Below are 22,236 nucleotides of genomic sequence, written 5' to 3' on the forward strand. Positions count from 1 at the left end.
TTGCGATACGGCACTGCGTTATTTTAACTGACAATTGCACTGTCATGCAACGTTGCACCCAGATTAAATTTACGTCCTTTTTTTCCCACAAATAGAGCTTTCTTTTGATGGTATTTGATCACCTGTGTGTTTTTTATTTTTTGCGCTATAAACATGTCCAATAAATAAATAAAAAAAATCTAATTTCAACATAAATTTAGGCCAAAATGTATTCCGCTAAATGTCTTTCCTAAGAAAAATCCCAATACGTGTAAATTAATTGGTTTACATGAAAGTTATAGCATTTACAAATGGTATATATAAATGTTTTGGGGTTTTTTTCCTAGTAATGGTGGTGATCAGCGACATATAGCAGGACTGTGTCGGGCATTCTGACACTGGGGGGAATTGACTTGGTGTCACTGACATCCCCAGTGACACCAGTACAGTGATCAGTGTAAATAAAAGCATTGACACTGTACCAATGGCACTGGGCAGGAAGGGGTTAACATCTGAGGCGATCAAAGGGTTATCTGTGTGTGTTTTACTATGAGGCTATGTCTGTGCTTTCCACTGTAAGCACACTGCTTTGTATGGCTCTGCTATACTGTGCAGGAGCTGACAGGGGAGAGAACTGTATTGTTTACATACAGTTCTCTCCCCCATTGGTAATACTCAGCGATCATTGGGTACCGGCGAGTAATCACCAGGTGGGACCTGGTGAGTCACAGCCAAGGCCGCGAATCGCAGCGCAGAATCATGTATATATATGTGATTTTGTGCACCCCTGACGCCCTGTAGCAGTATTTCTGCTATAAGGTGGTGGGAAAGCAGTTAAGGTGTTATGTGTTTACTGTTAGCTTGTGTACCTGTGTTTGCCTATCCTGTCTAGCTGTGAAGTGTCTCTCTCCTGTTGTATAGTTTCCCCATTGTGTGTCTCCTAGGTGTGAATTCACATTGTTAATTGAGTAACCTATTGTTTCTGTCTGTTGGCTAATCCTCCTGTAGATTCCTTGTCAACTTTACCTCATTACCTAACCATTGTGGGTTGTTTACCCCAATGTGTAATATTTGTTTTTATTGTTCATGTGGTAACTGCCTGTATTTTTGAAGGGTATAAAAAACCTTTTACCTCAACATCTTGTCTGTGTGTGATGATTGGGGTAAAGGGCTGTTATTAGCTATCAGTCTGCTAGAAGGGTATGAAGGGAGGAAGCACTGTTTGCCAGAGTCACCCAGTTGGTGTGCCGGACGATTCGTCTAACTTCCCCACCATCAGACCACACTGACCAGCTTTGCAGGCTATAGTCTGCTGCACTGATCGAGTGTGGAAAATACGACAGGGCAGCTGTGCAAAGTCAATTGGTAGATTAACTTCTATACAACCCCAGTGCGCATACATGGTTCAAAATTCAATTGGTCCCTGCTGAACTGGCCATATTTCAATTAATGTATGACCATCTTAACATTTGAACTGTGCTGGCAGGTCTCCTATCAGTTGCACACTAGATTTGAACACTGCCTAACAAAGGGTTAGATATCTAGAAACTTGGCTTCTGCATGCTGTGCTAATGAGGGGAAGCTTAGTTTGTCTCTACTTTGAGTGCAAAATCACTTGAAATTGTTCAGTGTAGCTTACAGTCTACTCAGAGGCCTGCTAAAATTCTAAGATATAGGGATCAATTCACTAAGAGATAAATACTGCATGCTTTTTAGAGTTAAAATAATCGAATGTGTTAAATATTTATGTTTTGCGATATTTAGAACTTACATTTTGCGTTATTTTTGGTGGTGTTTTTTTTTTTCTGCAAGCTAACACTGCACCAGAAGGCACATAGCAATTATGTGAAACTATGAAAACATTCTAGTGTGCTTTCATTAACAAAATGATCTCCCTCTGATGAAATGTTACAATTTATTTTCATACCTGAAGTCAGAGTAGAACTTTTTCACATTGATACATTGTATACTTTTCACTTTCTGGCCAATGCAGAGTTCCTCTAACTGTTATTTTGTACATTTCTAAAATACCGCCAACAAACAACTGATGATAAATAATGATTGTGTGTGTTTTTTATTAACTAACTTTAATGATTTATCTCATGGGTTTTTTTTTTGTAGTATTTCTCACTATTTTAACAAATGTGCAGTATTTACCTCACATTCAATATTTTACTTTGATGAATTATCTCTTATATTGTCTCATGCAATATTTCTGAAAAATGAGTCACGTGACCTTCATATCACATGCGGTAACCTTTAGTGAATTGACCCCATATTCTTTTATTGTTTTTAAGATTTCTGTTTAATGGGAACATATAACAAACATACTCTATAGTGGGGTTTTCTCAAATTTGACTGTAAAAGTGGAAAAACGCTTATCTTTGTGCAATATGTTAGATATTAAATTTCACCGTTCCTCCAAAATTAGAGCATGGTGGTATAAACATAGCTTTCATTAAAGCAGCTACTTTAACCTCTTAAGGACCGCCCTATAGCAAATATACTGCTACAGGGTGGCACGTGTGCGCAGGATCATGTATATATACGTCATTCTGCATTTCCAGGTAGGGGGCGCATGCAGCCATGCACGCGCCCTACCCGCGCCGCCATTCGCGCCCGCGGATGTCAATCACTGGGTCCTATCCGGTAATTACCCACTGGCGCCCGGTGATTACTGAGCATCTCTGACAGGAAGGAAGATTGTTTTGTTTACAAACAATCTTTCTCCCTGTCAGCTTGAGCACACTGCTTGGGATGGCTGTGCACAGTGCAGCCACCCTGATTAGTGTGCTTACAGTGAAGAACACACCCCCCGCCCCCTAGTAAAACACTCCCAGCACACAGTTAACCCTTTCCTGTTCAGTTCCCCTCATATTAACCCCTTCCTGCCCAGTGTCATTAGTACAGTGTCAGTGCTTTTTTTTTTTAGCACTGATCACTGTATTGGTGTCACTGGGGTGTCACAGACACACTTAGTTAATTCCTCCCCAGTGTCAGAATGTCTGCTGCAGTCCCACAGTCCCGCTAAAAGTTGCTGATCGCTGCCATTGCTAGTAGAAAAAAAAATCTCAGCATCTATACCGCCATTTGTAAACGCTATAACTTTCATGTAAACCAATTAATTTACAAGGATTGGGATTTGTTTTAGCAAAGACATGTAGCAGAATACATTTTGGCCTAAATATATGCCAAAATTTGATTTTTTTAATTTTTTTTACTGTTTACTAGCAAAAAGTCCAAAATATTGTTTTTTTCTCAAAATTGTCGGTCATTTTTTGCTTATAGCGCAAAAAAATAAAAACCGCACAGTCAATCAAAACCACTGAAAGAAAGCTCAAGTTGTGGGGAAAAAAGGACGTAAATTTAATTTGGGTGCAGCGTTGCATGACCGTGCAATTGTCAGTCAAAGTAGCACAGAAAAAAAGCCTGGTCAGGAAAGGGGGTAAATCCTCAGGAGGGCAAGTGGTTAAACCACTAACTACACAGAAAAATATTCTATATGAGAGATATTTACCAGCTAAAAGAATTGCATTTAAATCCATGCATTCCTGAGATATTTATGGCCCTGCCAGAAACAATAGGCAGACTGGAGACTTGACTTTTTTTACTGCAACTAAGTCATGAACCTGCCCCCAGCCTATGACTGGACAGTAAAGGAGAAGCAGCAGACTGATGAGCTCATCTCTCTGTCACTCAACCCACTCCTCCTACAAGCATGTTCCATATTAGCACATGAGTACTGTAGCACAACTGATTGGCTCCTTGAGTTGCTTCTCTCCCTCTCACAGTCTGAGCTCTGCTGTACATGGAATTGTAACACGGTGATACCAAGCTAAAACCAGGTATTTACACTAGCTGCTGGTAAAAATTCATTTAATGATTAAATACAGATACCTACATGAATTATATTTTTTATGTGCAGCAAGTTCAGCTTTAAATGAAAATTAAAGAAGAGCTCCATCCAAAAGGGAAAGTTCTGCTTTAAGACTTTGTCCCCCATTCCTCATTAAGCATTGGCACCTGTAGGGAGTGAAGGGGGGGTACCCGAATTTTACAGGTACCCGCACCGCTCCCACTTCTGGCGCAATCACCTAAGGCCATCGGAAGCGGAGGTTGTCCTCCCCTCTCCCTCCTCATAGTCTCCTTGGACACATGAGAGGTCCCAGAAGACTACGGGGCCATTCACAAAGCAAAACGCTATTTGCGCATGCGCAGTGGGCACTCGGCTGTGAAGCCACAAGCTGTCACATCCAGGTACCCACACTGAAGATGCCAGCGCCAGGGAGAAAAGACGGCCAGTGAAACCAGCTGTGGCGAAGACACCGCTGGACCAAGGGACAGGTAAGTGGCTGTATTTTAAATGTCAGCAGCTACAGTTGTCCATAGCAAATCCTCCTCTCTCTTTCTCCCCATATTTTCCTACCTCCCTACTTTTTTTCTTTTCTTCTCTTCTTTTCATGTTCTTTCCTTATGACTCCTTTTTTGTATTTTTCTTTAATCTTTTCTTTTCCTTTCTATCCTTCATTTACCTTCATTACATGCTTTTTTATTATTTATTTTCTGGGCACTCTTTACATGCTTATGGTTATTATTTTGTAACTAAACTATTTAATTTGTTTCAGTGGTGTGTTGTTTTTCAATGTAATGATACAATAAACTTTGGATTGTCTTAAAGTGATACTAAAGCTTTGTTTTTTTAAAAAAATAACAAACATGTCATACTTACCTGCTCTGTGCAGTAGTTTTGCACACAGCTGTCTCGATCCTTTTTGGGTCTCGGCTGGCACTCTGGCTCCTCCCCCTCAAGTAGTGCCCTTAAGGAAAGCTGCTTGCCCCCGAGCCGCTGCTCTGTGCATCCATAAGACAATGGGCTCCTGCTGGTATCTTAACCAGTGAGGAGGGAGAGTCCACATACAGCCGAGACTACTGTGAACATCGCTGGATCGGAGGGTGCTCAGGTAAGAACTGGGGGGGGGGACTGGGGGCCACCAAACACTGAAGGTTTTTTACCTTCATGCATAGAATTCATGAAGGTAAAAAATCTTGAGCCTTTAGAGCCACTTTACAGTTAACGTGGGGTCTTAAAGGGGGCTGTTGAGCTGCATTTGTACGCTCCCCGTAAGCTGCAAAGGCAACCTGGACTGGTTCACACACATGCAAAAATTATACCACCTGTCATAGTCAGTTACCCGACAAACACGATCCATTTAATGCACACGATTCAGGCATGGTAGCACGGCATTTACAGGGTTAAAACATCCAGTGAAGGAGTGACATATCGCCTCCTCACTGCCTGCCAAATGCCTCTGAAAAGCCATCCACCACAGATCACTTTTCAGAGGGGAAACAAGGGCTGTCGCATGTCCAAGATTAGCCTTACTTGTATCAACCATCAACCCTCATCCTAACAATTCTTTCCCTGCAGAGAAAAGCAACAATTTAAAAATATTTATCTTATTTTCAATTTTAGACCACGTCCTGATTTCTTTTACCGCTGTTTTCCGGATGGGGTGTCAAATGAAGAGATGCATTGCACTGGAGATGCCAGCCTTGTGTCGGAAGGCAGAAAAAGCTTTCCAAGTATCCACTCATCCTGTGAGTATACATGGCTTTTACATCAGTCTATGACGTGCTGTCCTCTACTATGTAGAAAGTGCCACAAATTCATATATATATATATATATATATAGAGAGGGAGACAGAGATACCTTCTTTTTTGCCTTGATGTAAAATGCAGGTCCTAAAACAGCTTTTCATTATTAATAAACTCTTTGCACCCAATGCAAGTGCTTTGTTTTTATGGTGCCCAATGCCCCTGCTCCATCAACACACTCCCTATCCGCCCTAGTCCTTGGATGCAATACCATGCATCTACCACCATAGTAAACCCAAGCGGTAATATATAAGGAGTACAGGTCAGCAGGCAGCTGAAGAATGTGTATTTCATCCACTACCATCCATCCTTGTATATATTGAAAGCTTATGTTGAATTGAGGTTATAGACCTAAACTTTGCCAAATTATATGACATTCACTTTGAACTAGACCTGACAGGTGCAGTTGCTTGGATCAGATATCCTGTCCTTTTGCACAGCTAGAATTCAGAATGAAGAATCTGAACCTATAGAAGATGATTTACTAAATGCCATACATGCTGAGACTTTTAATCTTTCAGCTGTCTAGTCAGGTGTGAGGGAAGACTGGGGTGGATAAAGGGGCTCTCTTATCCAGAGATAAAAAAAAAAAACAATAAAAGTTGTTAAAAAGAAAGCACAAGTAAATGTCATCGAAGAATTAAGCTAAAATGTAATTCCACCTTTAAATATTTTTCAGGCATATATGCAGTATACTTAAAATAATATATGACTTTTAGCTCTTTGATTGTTTATTTCATATACAGACTTTGCCTACATCCTTGAAAGTATCCTAGTCTTGTCTTTTTGTTATAGAAAAAAAAAATCTCTATTATCAAGGGTTATTCTGTTTTCTTGTTTTGTACTAACTGCAGACATGCTTGTATCACCAGTGGTTACCTCTGCAATCTGCAAAGCATAGAACCACATAGTTTTCCTTCCCTCCTTTTGGCTCAATTCACACAAGTGCAACTCCAAAGTAGTGCGATTTTGAGTACGACTTTGGAGTGCAACTTTGGATGGGTGAGACTTGGATGGAACTTTGGCTTTGACAAATGATAGCGGACAACTGTTGCACAACTGTCACATGTATAACATTCAGGTGCGACTTCCATGTGACTTTTGAGAGTTTACATTGCAGTCTATGGCACTCAAGTCGCATGAAATCAGACCAAAGTAGTGCAATATTTGAACATTGTCATTGAAAAACAAGCTACTTTAGTGTCCAAATTTGCCTGACATGTCGCACAAGTATGAATGTCTTCTGCTGCTACACTCTTAGTTTCCACCCATGACTGCGTGTATCTGATAGTTTTAGAATTGTGATGCATGATGGTTGTTCAAAGAATGACCCATCCAATTGAAGCCCAGTCGAACTTTCATACGTTCACCTTTCAGAGCATATTACATGTTATACCTATATTTAGAGTGTAACATGTAACATGCTCCTATGCACCCACCTCCCGCCACCAGTGCTTCCCTCTTGCTGACAGCAGATGGGGGATCTCTTCCCCACACCTGGTGTCCTGATTATAATACAGCATGGCTGGACATGTGTCATTCATTCTCAGTTTCCTGTGAATGAATAGACTATAATTACCATCAGCCATTGCAGCTGACAGCTTGTAACTCTTAATAAACTACGAGGGCGCTTGTGAGCACTCTCATAGTTTATTGATTCTTCCTGCCATTTAGTAATTGTCTGGAGGTATGGGAGACAGCTTACTGAGAGTCTGCAGGATCCTGGCATTGCACTATGCTTATTGCGGGAACGTTAGAGAAAAAAAAAAGTAAATTCGCTACTTTTTATCTGTAAAAAAATGTGCATTTATTTTATTTTTTTTATAGAAGGTGAACTTCAATTTTAAATCAACTAAATATACTCCAGGTGCATCAAAACAAAAAGTGTGAAAGTCTTAGGGCTTGTTCACACCATGGTGCAGACACAACAGTTTTTCTGCACACGTTCTGCAAGGGCACAACAAAATCAATTGTTCTTTATGAGCCCTGTTCACACCACAACACTAGAAGCCCATGCAGATTTGTCTGCGCAGAAATCTGCATATGTGTAAAACTCATTGAAGCACACATGACAACTGATGTAAACTGATGTCTCTGCAAGTGAAATCTGCACGTTAGTTTCCTTTAGTTTTCATGCACATATGGTGTGAACGAGCCCTAACAGAAAGCAGCCACAGCCTAAGTAGACAAATATTGTCCCTTCCAGCACACTGCAGAGAATGACCTTTGCTCTTTGTGTAAAATCTGTAGTCTCTCTGCAGAGGTGCAACACACCCCCTGGTGAATAGGACCTAAATCTCTGCAATCAGCTAAGCTCCTCCTGTCTGCTAATTTAGCAGGAGTTAGACCTCTGCAGAGAAACCACTGCTTCCACACTGAGAACAAGGGTCCTTTTCCACAGAGTGCTGGCAGGGGGCAGGCTTTTATCATCAAACTGCAGTTGTTTTCTGATGAAAATTAACTGTAAGACTAAACACACTTTTTGTGTTAATTCACCTGAAATGTACTTACAGTGGATATAAAAAGTCTACACACCCCTGTTAAAATGTCAGGTTTCTGTGATGTAAAAAAATGAGACAAAGCCAAATCATTTCAGGACTTTGTCCACTGTTAATGTGACCTATAAACTGTACTATTCAGTTGAACAACAAACTGAAATCTTTTAGGTGGAGGGAAGTAAAAATAAAAAACTAAAATAATATGGTTGCATAAGTGTGCACACCCTTAAACTAGTACTTTGTTGAAGCACCTTTTGATTTCAATCCAGCACTCAGTCTTTTTGGGTATAAGCAGGGGCGGACTGACCATTTGGAAACTCGGGCACTGCCCGAGGGCCCGGGGTCAGCAGGGGGCCCCATGAGATGCCCCTGGTACCTTTTTCATAGGCTTTTGTGAGTTTGGGCAAGGACACAGAGGCCCCATGATCCCCTATTGCCCGGGGGCCACATGAGTTGTCAGTCCGCCCCTGGATATGAGTCTATCAGCATGGCACATCTTGACTTGGCAATATTTGCCCACTCTTCCTTGCAAAAACATTCCAAATATGTCAGATTGTAAGGACATCTCCTGTGCACAGCCCTCTTCAGATCACCCCACAGATTTCTGATTGGATTCAGGTCTGGGCTCTGGCTGGGCCATTCCAAAACTTTAATCTTCTGGTGAAGCCATTCCTCTGTTGATTTGGATGTATGCTTTGGGTCGTTGTCATGCTGAAAGATGAAGTTCCTCTTCATGTGAAGCTTTCTAGCAGAAGCCTGACGGTTTTGTGCCAATATTGACTGGTATTTGGAACTGTTCATAATTCACTCTACCTTGACTAAGGCCCCAGTTCCAGCTGAAGAAAAACAGCCTCAAAGTATGATGCTGCCACCGCCATGCTTCACTGTGGGTATGGTGTTCTTTTGGTGATGTGCAGGGTTGTTTTTGCGCCAAACATATCTTTTTGGAATTATTCCAAAAAGTTCAATCTTGGTTTCATCAGACCATAACATATTTTCCCAAATGCTTTTGGGAGACTTCAGATGTGTTTTTGCAAAATGTTACCAGGCTTGGATGTTTTTCTTTATAAGAAAAGGCTTCAATCTTGCCACTCTACCCCATAGCCCAGACATATGAAGAATACGGGAGACTGTTGTCACATGTACCACACAGCGAGTACTTGCCAGATATTCCTGCAGCTCCTTTATTACTGCTGTAGGCCTTTTGGCAGCCTCCCACAGCAGTTTTCTTCTCATCTTTTCATCCATTTTGCAGAGACACTCAGTTATTGGTAATGTCACTGTTGCGCCATATTTTCTCCACTTGATGACTGTGTTCCATGGTCTATCTAATGCCTTTGAAATTCTTTTGTGCCCTTCTCCTGACTGATACCTTTTAACAATGAGATCCCTGCTTTGGAAGCTCTCTGCGAACCATGACTTTTGCTGTAGGATGCGACTAAGAAAAGGTCAGGAAAGACTTACTAGAACAGCTGAACTTTATTTGGGGTTAATCAGAGGCACTTTAAATGATGGCAGGTTTGTACTGACTCCTATTTAACATGATTTTGATTGTTATTGCTTAATTCTGAAAACAGCATCTGCTGTTATAAGAGGGTATGCACACTTATGCAACCACATTATTTTATTTTTTTATGTTTACTTCCCCTCGAAAAGATTTCAATTTGTTTTTCAATTGAGTTGTACAGTTTATAGGTCACATTAAAGGTGGAAAAGGTTCCAAAAAAGACATTTTAACAGGGGTGTGTAGACTTTTAATAATTGCTGTAGCTGATATAATCTGAAACTTCAATTTGGCATTAACACAAAACGTTTATAAAACTTTTATAAAACTCAACTTCAGCATTGAGCTATAATCAACTAATTGAAAGAGTAGAGGAATGGTAATAAGAGCTTTAGTGAAATTTTTAGAAACTTTCAATACGTGAAGCTGAATTTTCCTCTTTTTCCCAGACCTCTATTGGAGAATTCAATCTGGAACTATTGGAGATCTGGAACAAGGCACCAACATTTAAGGCCCCTTTCACAGGGGCTGGAATCTACTTTGCTCAGTAGGGGATCTGTCCACTGGTCCCCCCCTGAGCTGAGCAGAGCAGAAGGATGACAGGTCCGTGTCCACTCACTTCATGCAGTGCAGACATGCACTCTTTGAGCAGCGGGGTATAAATGGACCAGCTGTCCGTTTACACCCGGCTACCTTCTGATCCAATCCATTTCTTTTTAGCAAACCAGATAAGATTGGAGGTAGGCAGGTATAAGAGAGCTAGTCCATGGCTTGTCCCAAATATTTATATCCCCCCCAGCACTCACTGGTGGCCAAGAACCTCCTACTGGGCTGGCTGAAAGAAATAAAAATATGCATAACTCAGTCTGTTTCAGAAATCTCATACTATGACCTGCAGTATCAGGAACACCTACAGGTGACAGTGATATATTCACAACCCGACTGAGCTTAGGGAAAAACAACAATTAGGAACTGTATAATCGGTCTGAGCTGCCTACAGTCCAGCCCAAACTAAATTTACATAGTAGCCACAGTTTAGGACCAGGGGCTACATCAGCTCTGTACAGGCTTTCTGTTAGAAAGCAAGAGGAAGTGTCAATGAACTACAAGGGTGCCCTCGTAGTCCATTGAGAACTACAAGTCCATCTGCCACGATGGCACACAGGACTTTATTGATTCACATTTCCCTGTGATTGAATGATGCGGTTTGACAGCGGCTGCAGGGGAGAGGAACCACCACCCGCTGTAAGGGGGGAGTGGAGGGGTAGAGGTACTGGAACATATTACATGTTACACCCTAAATACTGCGGTAACATGTAACATGATCCAAACGTGAACTTATCCTTTACTTATATTTTTTATATCCGCCAGCTTTACAAAAGAATAAATACCAGACTATGTTTCAATTACAAATAAGTACAATAGACGTCTACAGAACTTTTTTGATATTTTTATTGCTGGTTAATTGGCTTGCTCCTCTGTGTGGCAAACATGAAACCAGTGATGTATGGCTTCTGTGAGGGCTCTGACAGCATGCCACTGCTGTTCAGCCTTCGGTTTTATTAGCACTCTCATACAGTTATGCTTTGCTACACAAAGCAACAAACTTTCATCATGAAAGCCTGTCTGGCTAGAAGGGAGCCGCTGGAACATGATGCAGTCTAATGAATTTGTTTTTGATAACAGAATAGAATAAGTAAACAGCATTCCATATGTACAATAAGATGTAATAGAGTTGTGTTGTATGAAATGCGTAAACACATTATATGAAACAATTGCTGAACCCGTATTCACCTAGATATATTGAAACGAAGGGGATTACTTTCCAGTACCCTGTACGCTATAGGTTTTGCTGAATCGACAGACACATATGTGCTAGTATACATGGGAAGGAAAAGGAATGTTGAATAAAATATTATGAAATGAGTCCTAGCATTATTTTTCAGAGCTTATCTGCATATAGAACGCTGATGGAGCAATAAGCACTTTAATTGTGCAGCTGTGTTTTGTAAACAAACATATGGGTTATGTCACCCATGAATGATTCATTGTATACATTTTACATTCTGCACAGCAGTGCTGTACTTCTATGAAAAAAAGTTTTAGGGCTGGTTCACACCATGCAGTCCGACGCAATGTGATTTCAGCCCATTCATTTGAACTTTCTCAGAATGCCAGAAAATCTCGGTTCACATATATGTGGCCGTGCGGGCCGCATTTTGTGTGGGCACGAGACCCCATTCATTTGAATGGACTCCCATGCCCCATGACACACAGAGAAGTCCCTGCACTTCTTCTGAAAACACAGCCCGCACGGGAACCTCGGTTCCCAGTACGGTCGTGTTTTCCAGTGCGGGCGGCGTGCCATTAGAACTATTGGCACCTGACCGTGGGTCCGCATTTCTCTGTGTGGCTGCACAGATTTTCGTGCGGATTCCGCAGCAGCACCACCCGCACAGATGTGAACCTAGCCTAAATAACCCTCTAGCACTGCATCAAATTTGTCAAACAATGCTTTGCTTAATGCGATATTAAACCCAAAGCTAAAAGTTTAATATATTGCAGCTTACCAATCATTAGATATGGTGGCTGCATTAGTTTTTTTTTTAAGCATTTTCCTCTGGTGATTTGGCCACTTGCCTACACTTTGGATCAGGGGTGGGTAGCTTCAGCCCTCCAGGTGTTGCGGAAGTTCCATCATGCCTCGGCCTTTGGAAGAAACTGTCAGTCTTTTTATCATGCCTTTGTCTATGGGAGTCATGCTTGCAATTTTCAGTCTTGCAATACCCCATGGGACATGGAGTTCCCAGCTGGAGGGCCACAGTTGCCCACCCCTACTCTGGATGAAGTAGCAACAGAGGCACACCGTTGGACAGCATAGTTAATCTGGAGGGAGGGGAATGTTAGATGCACTGGCAGGTTTGGATACACTGACAGATTGAGACCAAATTCCAGCTAACACATTATAAACAGTTACAGCAACAATTTTGTTCCTTTTCGGGTAAAGGTTTTACATAAATAAATAAATGTAAGCATCCATGTCCGTGGTAAATAGTTTGTCACATCCCTATAACTGCTACATCTGCAGGACAGCTTCTGTTGAAAAACAACTGACTTACTGGCCACATCCCTAGGTGAAAATAAAGCAAAGAAAGTCTAAGAAAAGGAAACTAGTGTATCCATCACATAATTTGGTAAGCTGCAATATAATAAATGTTTTCTATTGGGTTTAATTAATAGTCACCTGAATTCTAGAGTGTGCCAAATTGATGGGAAAATTGCATATTTTATATTTCCTTATAAATATTGTGGCTCACTAATTAATTCTAAGCCTCTGATTCCTAGCTAAGGAGCCATATGAGGACAAAAAGTCTGGTTACCTAAGCTGACTCATACCAAAGAAATGTCACTGTTAACTGACCAAGTTGTGGCCAAGACCATTTTTTTCTTTACGATTTGCCATTTTCTTACATTCAAGTCCAGTATATAACACACAGTTAGGCTGGAAATAATTGTCTCTGCCAGAGCTTGCTGTCATGCATGCGTCTGTGATTACCTGTGCCACTCTGTGCAAGTAGGTAGGACCCGTGGTAGAAACAGCATCTTTAGTTAAGTACTATTGCTATATTTTCTAATATTTGTTATCTGTATTTGTCATTAAGTGTTATACTTATAAGTATTTGTGTGATCTCTCCAGAGCTTTTTGTAAGAGAATAAATGCAGGAGCACTCCTCTTCTGAGCCACCCTTGTCTCCGCCCCCTACCCACCTCTGAACACCACCCAGTATCGCCCCTTTTATATAATACAGAGCCAAGTATCATTTTGTGGTGCTAATTTATTTGTATGGAAATTATTAATGATAACAAAAAAAGCAGTAAAATAGATTAGCTGCAGCCAGGAACAACAACAGTAGACCCCCCAGCAACAATAGACCTCCATCCAGCAATAATAGACCCCTCCCTCAACAACAGATCCACCACAGCAAGAAATGACCCTCCAGAAACATAAGACCTTCTAGCAACAATAGATCCCCCATCAGAAACAATAGACCCCCAGCATCAATAGATTCCCTCCAGCAACAAATTATCCCCCAGCAGCAGCAGCAATATACGCCCAGCATCAACAGATTCCCTCCAACAACAATAGATCCCCACCAGCAGCAATTGACCCCCAGCATCAATAGATTCCCTCTAGCAACAATTGATCCCCCAGAAGCAGCAATAGACCCCCAGCATCAATAGATTCCCACCAGCAACAATAGATCCCCCACCAGAAGCAATAGACCCCCAGCATCAATAGATTCTCTCTAGCAACAATAGACACCCCACCAGCAGCAATAGACCCTCAGCATCAATAGATTCCCTCTAGCAACAATTAATCACCCAGCAGCAGCAATAGACCCCCAGTATCAATAGATTCCCTCCAGCAACAAAAGATCCCCCACCAGCAGCAATAGACCCCCAGAATCAATAGATTCCTTCCATCAACAATAGATCCCCCATCAGCAGCAATCAACCCCCAGCATCAATAGATTCCCTTCAGCAACAATAGATCCCCCAGCAGCCTCAATAGACCCCCAGTATCAATAGATTCTCTCTAGCAACAATTATCCCCCACCAGCAGCAAAAGACCCCAGAATCAATAGATTCCTTCCAGCAACAATAGATCCCCAGCAGCAGCAATAGATCCCCAGCATCAGTAGATTCCCTCCAGCAACATTAGATCCCCCACCAGCAGCAATAGACCCCCAGCATCAATAGATTCCCTCTAGCAACAATAGATCCCCCAGCAGCCAGCATCAACAGACCCTCCAGCACACCCCCAGCACCCCTTGCTATTACATACTTTCAGTGCTGGAGGTGCACAAACTGTGTATCCCCATGTTTCCACTGATCTCGCTTTGCGCATATCGAATACAACCCCAAAAACGTAAGTTACCATGACAAATGTAGATTATTAAGGAACTAAAATAGCAGCTTGAACATTAGAGATTTGGCAGTGCACAAGTTACATTCTGAGCAATAACATGAACTTTCAAATATTGGCCAATTTCTAATGGCGTGCAATCCATGCGTGGATGAGCAGGACTTTCATATCACGTTGTTGGTAACAGATGTGCCCAAATATCACCACCCTGACTTATGTCACCATAGAAAACTGAGTACACCTGACAAGGAGGAGGTAGGTGACGAGACTGTCCTTTTCTGGACCTGTACACAGTTCCCACAGGCATTAACCAGACTACTGGAGGCTTTGGGAGCACGAAGATGAATGACTTGCTGCATTGTCGGCTGCTGCGGATGTCTAGGGAGATGGAGTAATATACTAAGAAATGGAGCTGTTCTAACAAAGGGACACAAGATAAATGGAGACTTCTTTCTGCTCCTTCTTGTTCTAATTGAACCCGATCTGTTGCAAGCAGATTTTCTGAAAGCCACACAGGTTTGTTAATATTCATTTACATAGACATCTCCTTCAGTGCAGCAGAGCAGTGAATCCTCTTAGAGATAGAATACGTGACAAATGAGACCAAACACGCTGTACAGCAAGCATCACAAAAGGCAGAGAAAGGCATTCACTATACTCAGTACATCATTTGACCAAGCTGCAGCTTCAGGTGTTTTATTTGTGAACGTCTGTATCTCCGGAGCACATGCTAGAGGCCTGTTTTGCCAAATAATAGTACTTAGCAGAAATGTTTCATTTTTCTATATGTATTCCCATCAGAGAGCTAGAAGATTGAATTTATTTTCATTCAAATGAACGGCAATTGCTTTGTCTCTAGGACTAGATTGGTTCAGATCTATTAGTTTAAAGTGCTTGTAAAGACTGAAGCGTTTGTTTGCCTTAATGTATTCTCTGCATTAAAGTGATTGTAATCTCTTACCTATACCCAGTGAAGTGATTGGCCTCAGGTGATACACAGAGATGAAACAAATCTCCTACATAAGTTGTACCTGTTTATCCATAGCATTTTGTCCTGTACATCCTTGTAAAACTCACAGATGAAAACATTTTTTTGCAGAATCACAAAGTAGGCGGTGGAGGGAGCTGCAGTTAAACACTGGGGAAGATTTACTAAAATTGGAACACTCAGAATCTGGAATAGTTGTGCTCAGTGGCCAATCAGCTTCTAACGTCTGCTTGTTCTAGTAAGCTTTGACAAAAAAAAAAACATGGAAGATGATTGGTTTCTATGCAGAGCTGCACCAGATTTTGCACAATGCAGTTTTAGTAAATAACCACCACTGCACAAGAGCTCTGAGAGCTGAATGAAGGGAAGGGACAAACCGCCTTCACAAAGCTCACTAGAATAGAGCTGAGGCCATCAATCACAGGCTGTGCGCTAAAGATCACTCCACTGGAAAAAGGCTTCCTATGGTGGCACATAGGGAAGAGGAGGAGCCCAGAGTGCTGACAAGGGAACCTCAGAAGAGGAGATCAGGGATACTCTTTCCAAAACCATTGCACAGAGCAAGTATTATTATTATATTATTATACAGTATTTATATAGCGTCAAAGGGTATGCTCAGCGCTGTACAGTAGCAGGGGGACATTACATGAGACAAGACAGTAACAATACACTACACGAGGGGTTCGAGGGCCCTGCTCTTTCGAGCTTACAATCTAGGAGGGAGGGGAAGGTGGCACAGGAGGAGATGGCTGTGGGGGATGGAGTGGTGGGTGGAGTGGAGGAGGTTAGTTGTTAGGTGAGGTCGGGTGTTAGGTGAGGTTGGAGTAGGCTTCCCTGAAGAGAAGGGTTTTCAGGGTGCGCCTGAAGGTGAGGAGGGTAGGTGACATTCTGATGGATTGGGGTAGGGAGTTCCAGAGGATGGGGGAAGTCCTAGAGAAGTCCTGCAATTGGGCGTGGGAGGAGGAGACCAGGGAGCTAGAGAGCAGGAGGTCCTGTGAGGAGCAGAGGGCACGGGTAGGGTAGTATCTGGGTATCAGGTCAGTTATGTAGTTTGGGGCGGCATTGTGAGTGGCCTTGTAAGTAAGTATAACATGTTTGTTATTTAAAAAAGTAACTTTGCAATCACTTTAAATCCAATAAAGTCAGCAGATAAACCTGTGATAGAAAAAACATAGGAGACTGCCATTACAGACCTATAAAAGTCAACATTCAATATTTCTGGGTCAGTAACTCAAAAAGCATTAAAATGTTTGATCTGTATAACAGCCAGCCATTTAGCATTTTTAGAAGTCAACAATGACAGTCTGCATATGTTTCCAATGACAAGTTAGGAAGACAAAGTAGGGTGATAGGGAGATGAGTTTATCAATGTGCTAAAATTAACTGTAACATTTACCGTCACCCCCTACCCAAACACAAAATGCCTACCTGCAGCCAAAACCTAAAGCCTAATTTTGATACAAAAAAAAAAATCAGCACATAGGACAGTACCTACATTTAATAAGTGTCCCTTGTGCTGAAGTCAGCTGTTCTAGTTAAAATATTCCATAATCTGCCTCCCACCCCCAAAACCCCTGCATTTGTAATCTTCCATTGCTGCAGGGGAAATACAACCACTGGACTTGATATTGGCTCTTGACAAGAGAGCTGACTATGCCCACTCTGTTCCCTCCTCCATTCACAGAAGCTTAACTATAGCTTCCATTAATGAAAAGCATTCTATGAATGGAGGACAGGTGGATGAATGAAAGGACCACCTCCTCCATTCATAGCGCTTTTCATTGGTGGAAGCTATAGCACAGCTCCAATGAATAGTGCAGAGGATGCATACACGACGTGTGTTGTTGCCTATGACAGGCTCTGCGTCTGTATTAAGACCTGAAACACCGGAGGTTTACCGATGTGAGGGAGTTTAGGGGAGGGGGGAACTGAAGATTTCAACTAGGACAGCCAGCACCAGCAAATGGGACTCCTCTCATTAAATGTAAGTGTGGTCCCTTGTGCTGATTTAGAACAAAAAATAACTACGGTAATGGCATCAATCCACCATTGCTGAATACTGACAGATCCCACTTTTCTTTGATAGAGGTACAGAGAGATAGAACATCTATTACATTGTCCCAACATATTCTCTATAGTGGAACTATTTTCTGCAGTGCGCACTATAATGTAAATACACAAATAATAAGTTAACCATAAAGATCTTTTAAATGTTCTGGTTCCTGCCCGACCTATTGTAGAACAATGGCCGGGCGGGACCATTGTCGTTCTAGGAGGATGTCATATGACGTCCTCCCACTCTTGCCATGCTTGCACGCTGATTGGTGGTGAGCTGTGACCCTCGGACAAAGTGCTTCGCCGATCAGGGTAAAGAGCCAATGATGTTGTCCAATCACAGCTGTAAACAAATGTCAGTTATCAGCATTTCCTTTCCTCCATGCTGTTATAGTGCGGAGGAAAGGAAAGCCAATAACCAGCTTTCCTGTGACAGGGGACGTTTACACTGACGTTTCTTCAGTGTAGCCTCATCAGTGCCCATCAGGGCAACCTATCAGTGCCCATTAGTGCAGCCTCATCAACACACATCAGTGAAGAAGAAAAATTACTTATTTACAAAATGTTTTAACAAAAACCAAGAAAACTATTTTTTTTAAAATGTTTGGTCTTTTTTTGTTTATTTAACATAAAAATAAAAACCCAGTGGTGATCAAATACCACCAAAAGAAAACTCTATTTGTGTGAAAAAAATAATACAAATTTTATTTGGGTACAGTGTTGCATGACTGTGCAACTGTCATTCAAAGTGTGACAGTGCTGAAAGCTGAAGATTGTCCTGGGCAGGAAGTGACAGGGGTGAAAGTGTCCAGTATTGAAGTGGTTAAGACACCCAGACACATAAAATCTAAACAAGACATGTTTATGTCAGAAAATAATCTTCATACCATTAAACTCTTATAAAAGGCCTTTTTATTTATTATGTTCCAGAATATCTAGAGCAGATCCATTATTTCATTTTCGGTTACTCAAGCTGTTACTGAGTCGATTTTGTAAATCAAATTATGTTTACATTAACATTTTTGAGTTTGTACTGTAAAATGTGAAACTTGAAACGGAGCTCCGGCCAAACAGCTAAATATTCAGTTGAAATGGGTACTTGTGAACAGCTTCTCCTACTAAAATATTTACCATTCTGTTTAGCCAGCCTTGTTTTTCACATACCCCTGTATAGCTACATAGTCAGAGCTGTGTTGCAGCTCTTCAGATTACCTGCCTGTTTGAGGCACAGTTGAGGTTTTTTCCTGTGGTCTCCTCACTAGACACCTTCCCCTCCTGTTCCCAGTGCCTGAAAGCACGTTAAACTGACAGCATTGCCCAGTGCACTAGAAACTGTCTGGTTCACTGTCCATTTCTGGCAACAAAATGCTTGTTTTACCTTTTTAAAAGGTTTTTTTTACTTTTCTTTAGCAGTAAATAAAGACAATTATTATGTCGCACTACCCCAGTAAGGGCTGCTGGACGATGCCTGCCCTCTCATGTTGTATTGACCCTGGGAACTTCCCAAGCCTTCTGACACTCTAGGTTCTGACATTTTGTGTACCCCTTTAATCTGGGCCGGGATAAGGGGTGGGCAGTTGGCGACTGCCCTGGGCGCAGTGTTTTATTGCAGGAATTGGGGCACCATGCGCTGAGCTCCTTTTCTTACAAGGCTGACAGGACTAGTGACAGCATCATCGCTACTCTTGTCAGCCCAGAGCTGAAAGCAAAGAGGGGAGAGCCAGGAGGAGGTGTCAGTTGTGCACCCCCTAAGTGAATCCCCTAAGCTCGCACATCATGAACAGGAATGGGGGGGCACCGTTTGGCATCTTTGCCCTGGGTGCTGGATGACCTTGTCCCGACATTGCCTTTAAATGATTCACAGACACAATGCAAACTGAACACAGCAGATTTCTGTATTGGCAAAGGTGAACAGGGCTCAGCCAGCTAATCCTTGAAGCAACATCAAGGGTTGAACGCCAAATGAAAGAACAATACCAAAGGCGAACAATAATGAACAGACACATCTTATAGTGGATAGGACTATAGGTACACAGAGCAATTGACTTATGCAGACAAAGGTTTGAATGTCATAGAATGATTAAAAGGGCTTTGATTCAGAAGGTAGGAATCAGTTGAGACCTAAGTCCCCTGCTCTGAACCAATATGAGAGTTTAGTTCCACACTTTAAAGGAAGTAAATAGTGAAGTATAGATAGTTCAGGGATCAAGCCTAGGCAATATCTTCTCTAGTACGTTGGAGCTCATAAGTAAGAAAGCAAATACTTAAAGGGGTTAAATGATCACTCAGTGAGTGACAGATATAGAAGAAGTGAGAAGACCCTTTGGAAATTCGGTTTGGGATGTCTGCATGCAGTGTCCTTGTACTGTGTATTACTAAAGGAGAGATTTGGGGCTTCAGCTCGCTCACATGATCCTGGATGAAGATGATCTGTGTGAGATGCAATGCAGGGTCTGCACTCCAGCAGGGTGGCAGGATTACTGCTTGTCGGTCTGTGGAGTGGTGAGGTCAGTGAACTGTGTTGGCACCCACAGCGCAGTCCTCTGACTGCCAAGTAAGAGCCGAGTTCAGCGTCCAGCAATGCCAAGCGATGCGGATCCGCTCATCAAGAGGTGGTTGTGGTTTGCGGAGCCGTGGAAGATTTCTCCTCTATTACTTTTCTGGGGACAAACTAAAATATGGGGTTTCCATTACTTTCACTTATGATGATAATTGGAAACAGGACAAATAGAGAGGGTGAATCTTGCGAACGGGGGCAAAGACAGCAATAAAAACTGATAGGTATTCTAATCCATCTCCACTCTATCCAAAACTAAAAAAAAAAGTTTTGCCTTTAGTTACACTTTAAAGGAAGTAAATCTGTGGGGATATAATTATTATTATACAGGATTTACATAGTGCCAACAGTTTGCTCAGCGCTTTAAAATATAAAGGAAGACAATACAGCAACGATACAGTTCAATACAAGAGGGTTAGGAGGGTTCTGCTCCTGGAAGCATACAATCTTATAGAGAGGGACTGGTGGTACAAAAAGGTAATAACTGTGGGGGATGAACTGATGGGAGAAATAGAAGATTCCGTTATTAGCTAAAGGCAGGACAAGGACTTTCCTGAAGAGACAGGTTTTCAGGGATCACCCAAAAGTGGGCAGAGTAGGTGATAGTCAGACAGATTGGGGTAGAGAGTTTCAGAGGATAGGGGAGGCTCTGGAGAAGTCCCAGAGATGAGCATGAGAGGTGGAGACAAAGGAGCTAGAGAGCAGGAGGTCTCAGGAGGAGCGGAGAGGACGGTTTGGGTGATATTTAGAGACAAGATTGGAGATGTAATTTGGGGCAGAGTTGTAAATGGCTTTATATGTTATTGTTAATGTTTAGAATTTTATTAAGCAGGCAATGGGAAGCCAGTGGAGGGATTGGCAGAGAGGGATGGCCGACATGGATCGGTTGGTAAGGGGGATGAGTCTGGCAGCAGCATTCATGATAGACTGAAGAGGGGATAGCCTGCAATTAGGTAGGCTAATGAGGAGGAAGTTACAATAGTCAAGGCGAGAGATAACCAGGGAGTGAATAAGTTGCTTAGTAGTTTCAGAGGTTAAGAACGGGCATATCGTGGAGATGTTGTGGAGGTGAAGTCTACAAGATTTGGACAGTGGTTGGATTTGGGGCTGAAAGGACAGATCGGAGTCCAGGATTACACCTAGTACCCTGGCATGAGGGGATGGAATGATGGTTGTATTATTGATCTTGATGGAGAAGTCAGGGGAGGGGGCACGGGTTGGAAGGAATATTATGAGCTCAGTTTTAGAAAGATTGAGTTTGAGAAAGTGGTGTGACATCCATATGCTGATATGCCAGTTAGTAAGTTAGTAATGCAAGAGGAGACTGAAGGGGTGAGGTGAGGGGTAGAGAGATAGATTTGTGTGTCATCAGCATAGAGATGGTACTTAAAGCCATGACAATTTATCAAGTGACCAAAGGGAGGAGGTGTAGATGGAGAAGAGAAGGGCTCCGAGGACAGAATCTTAGGGGACTCCTACAGAAAGAGGAAGTGGAGAGGAGGAGACAGAGTTATAGGTAACATTGAAGGAGCACTGTGATATGTAGGAGGAGAACCAGGAGAGAGCAGAGTCTCGAAGGCCAAGAGAGTGAAGTTTTTTGAGGAGGAGGGGATAGGCAACAGTATCAAAAGCCGTAGAGAGGTCAAGTAGTAAGAGTATGGAGTAGTGGCCATTGGTTTTAGCTGTTAGTAAATCATTAGTGAGTTTTAGTATGGCAGTTTCAGTGGAGTGTAGTGAGCAAAAGCCAGACTGTAAGGGGTCAAGAAGGTTGTTGTCAGTGAGGCAGGAGCTCAGACGATTGTAGATTAAGTGTTCTAAGAGTTTAGAGGTCAACAGGAGCAGGTAGATGGGTCCTAAATTGTTCAGGTTGGTGGGGTCCAGTGAGGGCTTTTAAGTATGGAAGTGATCTGTGCAAGCTTTAGAGGAGAGGGGAAGGTGCCAGTGGAGAGGGAGAGATTGAAGATGTGAGTGAGGGAGCATAGGACAGAAGAAGAGGGTGACCGTAGTAGTTGTGAGGGAATAGGATCAGGTGGTAAGATGGGCTTCTGAGAAAACTTTAGTGACCTCTTCGG

General features: G+C 42.2%; 1 protein-coding gene across 1 annotated transcript in view; it reads left to right on the plus strand.

The window, feature by feature from the left end:
• The window catches only part of PLPP4 (phospholipid phosphatase 4), a 183,605-nt gene that overhangs the window by 114,152 nt on the left and 47,217 nt on the right, over window positions 1–22,236 (plus strand). The window contains exon 5 of the mRNA XM_089683225.1: window positions 5,453–5,577. Within this exon, the coding sequence (XP_089539351.1) occupies window positions 5,453–5,577 (125 nt within the window). The remainder of the gene's footprint in view (window positions 1–5,452; window positions 5,578–22,236) is intronic.

The sequence above is a fragment of the Staurois parvus genome, unplaced genomic scaffold, assembly GCF_062004578.1.
Source record: "Staurois parvus isolate SC_StPar_1 unplaced genomic scaffold, SC_StPar_1.0 ptg000303l, whole genome shotgun sequence".
Classification (NCBI taxonomy): domain Eukaryota; kingdom Metazoa; phylum Chordata; class Amphibia; order Anura; family Ranidae; genus Staurois; species Staurois parvus.